We start from the raw sequence: 11,290 nt of genomic DNA, 5'->3' as shown, positions 1-11,290 counted from the left end.
CTTACGTAAGCATCTCAAAACCTGAACCTTTGTCACGCCCATGGGTGCATTAAGAGAACATTTACATAGGCTACACAACTGACCTGAGATCAGGTAGTCTTCTGAATCTAGGTCACACAGATCTCTGCTATTCCATTAGAAAGTTCACTTCTGAAACGTTTTTATGCGAGAAAGCAGGGAGCAGGTTCCAGTTAATCTCATAATGGATATGTGTGTTGAGTTATTTAAACAAACGATCGGGGGAAATAAACGCCTCTTGTCCGCGAGTCTCATTGATAGAGCCCGCGGTGAGCTGGAGTCCATCAACCAGCGCTAGCTAGCCTCCTCCTAACGAGACCTCTGACATTCACAAGAGCCCAAGAGTTACTTCTCAAATTTGTGTTCTCACATTTTAGTTGGATGAGCGATTTCTGTTTTTACTCATACTACGTTAAAAGGAGGGATGGAAACGTTTTTAGCTGCTGATGATTTAATTTCTCAGCAACCCTTTTCTGCCACTAGAGGTCTCCCGTTTCCTGTCCCTGCAAAGTACACACATACATCATTTCGGCAGCTTCCATTGTGACTGAGCAGCCCCACACTGCTCACCCTGTGTGATGGGGAAGGACCTGGAAAAGGTGGTCCAAAAATTGTCTGCTCCCCCTCTCATTCCCCCTGCTCTGGTGTGTCTTTTTTCTGCCGTTAAACTATAAAAAGTGGATTTTGGACACACAAAATAGGGCCCTTTAAGTTTTCATCGGTGTTATTGTAGTCTGTGTTACTAGTCTCTCTCATTTTCATATTTAGAACCAAGTCAGTTTTATCGGAGCTTTAACATAGAGTTGGATCTTTGTTTGAAATCTAAAATTCTCCATGTCCATGTTCACTCCGCCCCGCTGAGCTCATTTGAACTCTTACGTATAACGTGACAATCGAGGCAAAGACTCCATTCACCGTCGAAGACTGTGCGATGCGGTTGAAAGCTCCAGAAGAGTTTACTAAGTGAGCTCTGAGACGAGAGTTTAAAGAGCTCCGATGACGAAGAGCTTAAAATAATTATAAGCATTTTCATTAATTTTCATATTTTATTTTATTTTATTTATTTATACATTTTAAATGTCAAAATTATATATACAATACATAATAAAAATTTTCAAAAAATAAATAGACAATACACAGATAAAAATATTTGGAGTAAAAAAGAAGATTTAAAATGCAAAAAAATAAAAGAACATATTTTAATATACATAAATAGCTTATATACAGAAATAAATACTTATTATTATTTTTATATTTCCACATTTAATTTCTTATCCTTTTAACAGATTTTTTTTTTGTCATGGCACTCCTATAACTCCATATTTAAAAAAAAAAAAAAAAACTAATTGCAGAAAATAACCCAGTTGTAGCAGTTGTCATAATTACGGTAAATTGCTTTATTTACCGTAATGTCCTAATCTTTGTGCGCCAGTTTCCTTTAAATTCCTGTTATTTCCTAAAAGCGGTATTGTTGAATTCCAAAAATCTGGCACGTATTCAAGCGCGCCAGTATTAGCTCATTTACAGCTTCTTTAACTGTGAAAATATTTGTTTTAATTTTCACATTTCCAGTCAGGCATTCTACAGACGGCCACAAGCTGTCAAACTGCGGGGTCCTTAAGGGTCCTTCCTGCCCTGAGCCGCTCCGCCAGTCTCCCGACGTAGACCGATCACCGGAGAAAAAAATCAGTAAAATAACCCGAAATCGTCCTCGAACCGACCGGGTACCGGGAGTCATGATGGGCGGGAAGACCAGCGCGCTAGCCGCGGGGGTGTGCGGCGCCCTGCTCGTCGGTTACTGCATCTATTTCGACAAGAAACGACGCAGTGACCCCAACTTCAAGAACAGGCTGCGAGAACGTGAGTGTTGACCTCTTCTTCCTCCTCTTCTTCACCTTCACCTTCATCGGGCCTCGGAGCCCGGATCCGGTCTGGCGTGGTTCGGTCTGGTTCGGCTCGGTTTTAGCCTGCCGGTTAAGGCTGTAACGGTGTCAAGCTTGTGTTAAAGGCTTTGGGTTGTTTGATGAAGCGGTCACGCCGAACTCCGTTCGATTTTTAGACGTTTTTAATGTTCTTCTCATTAACTAATTATTTCGCATCACGTTGCAGTGTAAATCAATACAGTACACAATTCTACAATCTATCCGGGTTAATTCGGCTTGAAGTCGACCAACCAAGCAACACTAATTAAAGGAGAATGGCCTTCTTATTACAGTCATATACGTTTGCGTTAAACGGCTCTGTACACTCGGTTCAAGCCGCTTTGGGTTGTTTGATGAAGCGGTTACGCCGAACTCCGTTAGATTATCAGACGTTTTAATTGTCATCTCAATAACTGAGCAATTAGTATACTCTTGCTGTGCGTAATCAATACAGTACACAATTTCACAAGGTATTTGGGTTAATTCGGCTGATAGTCGACCATCCAGGCAACGCTAGTTCAAAGGAGAATGACACATTTGTTTTTAGCCTCCAGAAGAGTTAATCTCAGACGCTTTCCGGCCCTGACCTTAATCCTTTACATTTAAAAAACTGTAGATATGAGTGTTGAATGTGTGATGGGTCCTTGGCTCGAAAATAATGAATTTATAGTTTTGTTAATGGATTTAGTCCATCATGTTACCCCAGCCTTGATATAAACAGTAATACATCTTCCCTTAATGAATGAATGAATAGCATGTGGCTGTATGAAAAAAGTTAAAACTGCTAAGGTTGATATGTTATTGGAGTGAGATGATTCATGCCAAACTGGAGACATATAAACAAACAAACAAAATACTTGATGTTGTTGATCCTATTTATCCAAGGGTGGTTTGTTGATTTACAAACACTCTTTTTAACAATACCCCATGGCCACACTCACAGTTAACTTGTTGACACAACACAGACTCATTTGTAAACCTGTTACACAACAGCCAAATGCAGATTATGGGTGTTACACAGGGAACGGTGACCCAAGGCTGCTTGACGAGTAGAACATCAGCCTGTTATCAGTGTTTGCAGAGGACCAATAAGACTTTTAAACTTACAAACTAGTCTTGTGCAGTATTCCACTTGTCAGGAGGTTGATCCTTTTTTTTTGTTCAACATGAAACAGTCCAGAATTCGCTATTGTCAAACTTCACCAGACTCCCTGTAAATAATCAGTACTTTTATCATCACACTTCATTCAAAGTCGACCGAAACTAAATAAAACTACCAAAAGCCGTCTTGGTTCATCTTTCCACTGTTCCAACAATCACCACTCTGGTTTGGATGAAATAAACTCCTTAAGTCACCCATTTACATGTGGAGATATGCTGGCTCTATACACGCTAAAAATCCTGATTATTTACATGGAATCTGGTGGAGATATGCTGGCTCTATGCACGCTAAAAGTCCTGATTATTTACATGGAGTCTGGTGGAGATATGCTGGCTCTATACACACTAAAAGTCCTGATTATTTACATGGAGTCTGGTGGAGATATGCTGGATCTATACACGCTAAAAGTCCTGATTATTTACATGGAGTCTGGTGGAGATATGCTGGATCTATACACGCTAAAAGTCCTGATTATTTACATGGAGTCTGGTGGAGATATGCTGGCTCTATACACGCTAAAAGTCCTGATTTATTTACATGGAGTCTGGTGGAGTTTGGTGATGGTGATTTCGGGGCTGTTTCATGTTAAACTAAAAGGATCTTACTATTTACCTAAAAGCTCTATCTCTGTAGGGATCCTTTCATAATGTTGTCAGACACTTAGAATAATAATCTGAGTCTGTCAGCGGCAACAACAACTTTTAGTGGACGCTGACTGATGCTGAACATAAGTCTCGTAGGGTTACATTACAGCCCGGTTCACGGCTTCCTGTTACAGCGTTCTCGCTTCATACCGGACCAGTTTCAAAGATGTTTGTTCACATTAGTCACTTGGACACATGTCAGACCACTTATGACATAAGAACTTTAGTTTTTAAACCACGTGGAGCTGTGTGTTCTGTGTGATCTCTTCAGCGTGAGTTTCTGATTCAGTAAAAGTGTGATCATTGTGACTCTGACTGTTTGCGGTGTCTGTGTTGCAGGGAGGAGAAAGCAGAAGGTGGCCAAAGAGAGGGCAGGCATGGCAAAGGTGAGCGCAAACTCTCCCATTGTTGTGTTCTAACGCTTCCTGATTTCCCCCGATCAGTCAATCTGTTCAGAACGACCCCGACTGCTTCATGGTTAAGGGATAAAAAAATATGATTTGGAGAAGTATTTTACCGCTGGAAAGAGGGTCTTTTCTAACCTAGGAATCTACACGCACAGATAGGAGATCTGTGTTCTGGTAAGATGGAGGGGAGTTCAACATAGTTCTGTCAGATCCATTAAGTCAAGAACACACATGACAATAAAATGGTTTAGGACATTTTAATTGAATAAATTGCAATTTGAAGTTTGTAATTCTGAATTAAAAGTTGGCGGTATGGCTCTGTTCAGGTTGTCCTCTGATTAGGGTTGGGCTTCGTTTGGATTTTAACGATTCTGATTCCGATTCTTCCTTTCGATTCCGGTTCTCATCGATTCTCGATTCTTTGAGTGGTGGAGTTGAAACGGGTCACATGCTTATTTCACAAATAAGAGGAAAGTTTTATTTTGATTCATAAAGGTGGGTTGCACGTTGACGGAGGCTTTCTCAACGTAAAATAAAGCCCCGCTAGAGCACCGCTTACTGGGCTCCACGGCTGCAACACAACAAGCGCCTGGTCGCTACGGAAACCAAAACTTTCGCATGTTAAATTGGGAAGTGATGATCGGATTTGAAACCAAATCCTCCAAACGATTCCAATAAAGAAACGATTCCGATGGAATCGTAATTTTTGAAACGATTCCAAGTAGGAATCGGTTTCTCGATGCCCAACCCTACCTATGACCTTTCATGAGCACCATGAAATAGTAGATAGTCAGAGGACAGCAGCAGCATTAGGGAACGCTCACACAGTTTAGGACTTTATCTTATACACTGTAACCCCCAGAGTTAGACTAGTCCATACATACCCTTCTCATCTCTTATTGGGACTTTATCTTATACACTGTAACCCCCAGAGTTAGACTAGTCCATACATACCCTTCTCATCTCTTATTGGGACTTTATCTTATTCACTGTAACCCCCAGAGTTAGACTAGTCCATACATACCCTTCTCATCTCTGTGCGTGCTGTAATGCTGTCTCACGGCTCCAGCATTAGCTTAGCTTAGCATAGATCCTGCAGGTAACTGGTTCCAACTAGCCTACTGCTCCTAATTGTGACAAAAGTGACAAAATAACACCAACATGTTCCTATTTACATGTTGTGATTTATAGAGTCACAGCGTGTACAAAAAACAACGTAACATGAGACACAGCCGTCTTCTAACAGTAAACAAACCGGGAACTATATTCTCAGACAGGCTTGCTGCGAGAATATCACTCCGCCAAATTACTATATCCTTCCGCCTGAGAATATAGTTCCCGGTTTGTTTACGGTTAGAAGACGGCTGTGTCTCATGTTACGCTGTTTTTTGTACACGCTGTGACTTTATAAATCTCAACATGTAAATAGGAACATGTTGGAGTTATTTTGTCACTTATTGGGAGCAGTAGGATTACTGGAACCATTCACCTGCAGGATCTGTGCTGGCCTGATGCCGCTGGAGCCGTCAGACAGCATTACATCACACAGAGATGAGAAGGGTATGTATGGACTAGTCTAACTCTGGGGGTTACGGTGAATAAGCTAAAGTCCCAATAAGTCGGCGTGTTCCTTTTAAGCAGCGAGGGGAGTTGACCAGCTGATGCAGATCAGCTGATGAGACAGTGTTGTTGGCCAACAGCGGTTAGCAGCGTCTAGACTACTTGGCCTGCAAGGAACTGACGCTGACGCTCAATTTCATGCCTCTCCTGTGAGGACCCAGACAGAAACGGTAGAAACCCTCTGTTTGTTTGTTTGTTTGTTTGTTTGTTTGTTTGTTTGTTTTCTCTCCTGCAGCTCCCGGACCTGAAGGACGCCGAGGCGGTCCAGAAGTTCTTCCTGGAGGAGATCCAGCTCGGGGAGGAGCTGCTGGCTCAGGGTAAGCGTGCGTTTGCACTCGCTGCGTCGGTCGCCAGACGGTTTTAGAGGTTGTACCAGAACAGGTTTACATGGTTTAATTATCAAAAAACACCATATTGTTGTTGTACTGCACAGCTCTCTCTCTCTCACTGCTGCAGATCCTCTTTTCACCAGGTCTCTGTTTTAGCTACAGAGTGAGACCTCTTTTCATCTTCTTTTTCTGTACTATCTTTGATTGCACTCGCACATGCTCAGTAGCTCAGATGTAGCTCATGTCAGCTAGCTCCATAGACAGTAAAAGAAAGGCTGTTTCTCCAACTTCAGTCAGTTCCAAGGCAGGATCAGCTGGGAGACTTCTTCTAAACCAGGGAGCACATGGAAGTAGTTCTTTTGGTAGATTATGGTGAACTAGTGTGTGTTGTAGCAGTGCTTTGCTGTGGAGAACGACGTAGCATGCTAGCGTTAGCATGCTAACGGTTGTGGTTAGCATGCTAACGGTTGTGGTTAGCCAGCTCATTTCGGACTGTGACGTCAGATGTTGAACAAGCACCTCAAGTTATTTGCTGATAACATTTAATTTGGCCGAGATATGATATGATATGATATGTGTGTGGTAGATAGCCAGGAAAATTTGTTTTGTTGTCAAATGCGCATACTTTAACGTAGCAAAATTCCTTCAATAACTTTTTGTCATGTCCATCTGGAGATGCTATCTACCAGGTTTCATGCAGATCGGTCGCATGGCCTAGGACGAGTTCGAAAAAGTTGGTTTTGCACATTGCGCGATATTGCGAAAAAACCTTTGCGCGGAAATGGGGTTGGCCTATATCAGGTAATTCAGCTTGATTAAAGGAACAAGTGGATGTAAAAATGTCTAATGTGTGATGTGTATTGTGAGAGTTAAAGACAAAAAAACATTACAGCGCCACCTAGTGGTCCACAAGTGTAATTTTTGGTAGGTGCGGTCCATGGCCCATTATCCATCTACCCTGTAAATTTAAAGTTGTTCACATTAGTGTAAGTGGTGAATCTAGACTTGGGTCACATTTGGTCCCACAGGCCACGCCCACTTCGACGCCTCAGTACCCCACTTTAGGGTTGGCCTCAGGATTGACCCTTCATGGTACCCATCAAATTTTGTATAAATCGGATGAGCCGTTCATGAGATATAAACCTTTTGTAGTTGTAGCGCCCCCTAGTGACCAATTTTTGTAAAACGCATGGGGCACCTCCAGAGGGGCATGGCAAAGAATGATCTAAAGTTTGGTGTTGATAGCATTTATTTTGGCTGAGATATGGCAAAGTTGGTGTTTTCATAGTTAGCTACACAAATTAGTTTGTGCGTTATACGCGCAATTTTTATCGTACAAAAAATCCTTTTATAACTTTTTGTCAGGTCTGTCTGGGGATGCTAGGTTCCAAGTTTCATGCAGATCGGTCGCACGGTCTAGGAGGAGTTCGAAAAAATAGGTTTTTGATAAATTGCGATTTTTCACGCATAAAAGTCACTATATCACGTGATTCAGTTGGATCCAGGGAACGCGTGGATGTATGGTTTTTGACTGTCGGATGTACGGTGTGGGAGTTATAGGCCAAACGCGTTTTTGTCTGCTATAGCGCCACCTAGTGGTGGAAATGGGTCCATTTTTGCGCCTGAGGTCCTTGAAAATTGCAACCCCCCACCATGTACGGTTTAGGCTGCCGTCGGAGTTTTAGGCGGAGAAGAAGAAGCAGAATAATAATAATAATAAGTAGAAAAACGAAAGGGTTCCACGCTCCGCTGGAGACGTGAACCGCGTTGCCTAGCAACACGCAGTTCCCATGCCCCCTCGGGCTCGGACCCCTAATAAAAACACTTTATGTCTCTGGTGTTTTGTGCTTCGGCTCCGCAGGAGACTACGAGAAAGGCGTGGACCACCTGACCAACGCCATCGCGGTGTGCGGTCAGCCTCAGCAGCTGCTGCAGGTGCTGCAGCAGACTCTGCCTCCGCCCGTCTTCCAGATGCTGCTCACCAAACTGCCCAGCATCAGCCAGGTACACACACACACACACACACACACACACACACACACACACACACACACACACACACACACACACACACACACACACACACACAGAGGCAACAGATCCAGGCCAATATATACAGATCTGACAGGAAGGGAAGGTACTTCACATGTGGGAACTACAGAGTGGGATTTGTAAAGAAATTGCGTTGTGTGAATGCTGTACGCTGAAAGGCTGAAGCTACCCAGAATTTAAATGGTTTTAAAAACCGTCTCCTGACTAAACTTTGATATGAACCAGCCTGTGATCCACTCAACATCCTCTGAACTTAACTATTAGTCCAATTAGTTCATAAGTTCAGCTTTTTTTCCCCAAACTCAAAAATGAAGTATAATGTCATTTGAATTAGGTTTACTGACCATGAATGAAACAAAAGGTTAAAAAAAAGTGACAAAAAAATGTTTAGAAAGGTGTCAAAGGTATAAAAATGTCTAATAAACTAAACTAAAATCAAAAATAAATAATAAAACCCCAACAGCGCTTATATTAAAACAAATAAAAGCCAAGTTGAGTCTGAAAATATGTGGAAATCATATTTATTTCACATAAATCAAACTGTAAACATCTTAATTTCATGTAAATACACGTCTCAGAATTGTGTGTAACGACATAAATGCACCATATCAACCAAAAACGTGCTAAAGTGAGCCAATAATCCAGCTTGTTGTTTTCGGTTTTTCCCTCCTGGTGTTGCTGCACTGACCGTGAATGACCAGCAGGGGGAGACACCATACGGCAACACAACACAGCAACACAACAACACAGCAACACAACTCAGCAACACAACAACACAGCAACACAACTCAGCAACACAACAACACAGCAACACAACAACACAGCAACACAACAACACAGCAACACAACAACACAGCAACACAACACAGCAACACAACAACACAGCAACACAACTCAGCAACACAACAACACAGCAACAACAACACAACACAACAGCAACACAACAACACAGCAACACAACAACACAGCAACACAACAACACAGCAACACAACAACACAGCAACACAACTCAGCAACACAACAACACGGACACACTCCACTCTTTCTCCTGCAGACAGGACTCAAAGGTCATTCAGGCTGTGTCTCAAACTGCCCACTTGCACACTTAGAGTAGATGAACGCAAAAAAGTCAGTGCACTGAAAGTAGGGCTGGGCGATATGGAGAAAATCAAATATAACGATATCTTTGACCAAATAACTCGATATCGATACCACAGAGAGTTACAACAGTCTGGTAAGTTCAGAAAATGGCATCACTTTACTGTAATACAGCCTTTAGAACCAGGAGAAGACACTTATTACAATATCCAAAATGTAAGACGATATGTAGTCTCATATCACGATATCGATATAATATCGATATATTGCCCAGCTCTAACTGAAAGTACCCAGGTGGTGGCCGGTTAGCTCAGTTGGTAGAGCGGGTGCACATATGCACAGGTTTGTTCCTCGACGCAGTAGGTCCGGGGGTTTGAGTCCGACCTGTGATGGTTTTTCTGCATGTCTCCCCCCCGATCTCTCTGTCCCGTTTCATATCTCAGCTTTCCTAGCAATAGCCACCTCTTAGTCGATTAGTCGACTAATCGGTCCTTTTGGTCTTAGTCGACTAAGATTTCTTTAGTCGATTAGTCATTTTTTATGCTTATTCATGCTTAATTACTCATTTCCAAGAAACTTCTGAGCACATTTATGGTAAACACAAGATCTAAAGTGGTGCTTTTGCAGGATTAATTGTGGAGAAACTCAGTTTTACAGATGGTTAATTAACTACATTTATATTGTGCTTTTCTAGTCTTAACCACCTCTCAAAGCTCACAGCTCTGTCGATTAAATCAACTAATCGATTAGTCGACAAAGTCCTATAAGTGTTAGTCGACTAAGGAGTTCTTAAAACGAGGACAGCCCTACCTATCAAATAAAGGCAGAAATGCCAAAAAACAGTCAAAAAGTTCAGCGTGGAACCATGGACCCTACTCGCACTAAACGGGCGCCATCTTGACTACAAAGTGAAAGGGGCGGGACCGGGGACATCGGCAAGTTGAATCCAGGCTACTTTATGCAAATGAGGAGCGGCCGGCTCGGCTCTGCGCCTCCTCAAAATCTGACCAATCATTTAAACCGACCTTTTGTTGATTAAAAACAAAAACACAGATTCAGCAACTGCACGGCCTGTTTCTCTCTTCAAATGTTTGCAGAAACGCGTCACGTACAATATGAGATCGTGTTCTGAACGAGCCGCCCATTAACGGTCTGTTTGGAAATTCGGGAGCAGCCAAAACCCACGTGACGCGTTCGTCCAATCAGCTGCAATGCGTTGCGTTCGTCACGCTCATCCCTCTCGTAATTTCCGGTAAGCGTTCCTTTCGGGACAATCCTAACCATCCAAAGTGGCACTACGGCAGGAAGTGGTCAGTGCACGTTAGCGGCGTACTGACGGGAGTACGAGGAATGAGACACAGCTAGTCTAACTTAAAAAAAAATTAAAAATAATAATCATTTCTGCCACGTGACATTAAAGCCACCGCTAATGAAATGTTTGCTTCTTGGAATCTGTGATGTTGGAGAGACAAATCTTTCTTTCATGTGTTTTTTTTTCTCCACCTCTTTCTCTTGTTTCCTGCAGCGTATCGTGAGTGCACAGAGTCTGAGCGAGGACGATATAGAATGAGAGGATCGAGAGGAATCGACTCCTCTTTCTTCCTCCTTCCCTCGTGTCTCCATGACGACCTGCAAAAAAAACGCCTCGGCCTCCATCGCTCCAGGCCCGACGCGCATCACTTCCCACATCAAGGCGCCCTAACGAGAATCTAGTATTTTTAATTCCTGGTTTATCCGACAAGTCGGTTTGATAGTTTGTAGGTTTTTTGTTTGTTTGTTTTTTTTACTTAAATGACCCGTTTTTTTGGGGTATCATAACTAGGCAGAGACATACAAAGAGCCCGCCCTCCTCCCCCACTCCCCCCCACTCCCGACGTCATTCGGTACTGGTCGATCACCACAACCAAAGCAATCCGCAGAGATCCTAAATGAAAATCTGCAGATTTTTAGCGGACTGTTTCTCTGTTTGGGGCTGGAGATATGTTAACACTAGAGATGGTCCGATGCCATCCGAACCTCTTCATAAATTTGATGCGAG

The 11,290-nt window shown here is 42.7% G+C and overlaps 1 protein-coding gene across 1 annotated transcript; it reads left to right on the top strand.

Moving 5' to 3' along the window:
- The first annotated feature begins 1,616 nt into the window (after positions 1-1,616).
- Positions 1,617-10,893, top strand: tomm20b (translocase of outer mitochondrial membrane 20b). The gene is made up of 5 exons (XM_028600202.1): positions 1,617-1,878; positions 4,086-4,132; positions 6,009-6,090; positions 7,964-8,106; positions 10,778-10,893. The coding sequence occupies exons 1-5, from the start codon at positions 1,755-1,757 to the stop codon at positions 10,820-10,822; spliced, it is 441 nt and encodes a 146-aa protein (XP_028456003.1). The 5' UTR covers positions 1,617-1,754; the 3' UTR covers positions 10,823-10,893.
- Positions 10,894-11,290: the final 397 nt, after the last annotated feature.

The sequence above is a fragment of the Perca flavescens genome, chromosome 2, assembly GCF_004354835.1.
Source record: "Perca flavescens isolate YP-PL-M2 chromosome 2, PFLA_1.0, whole genome shotgun sequence".
Lineage (NCBI taxonomy): Eukaryota > Metazoa > Chordata > Actinopteri > Perciformes > Percidae > Perca > Perca flavescens.
The sequence above is the reverse complement of the archived record's forward strand: the minus strand, read 5'-3'. Positions and strand labels throughout refer to the sequence as shown.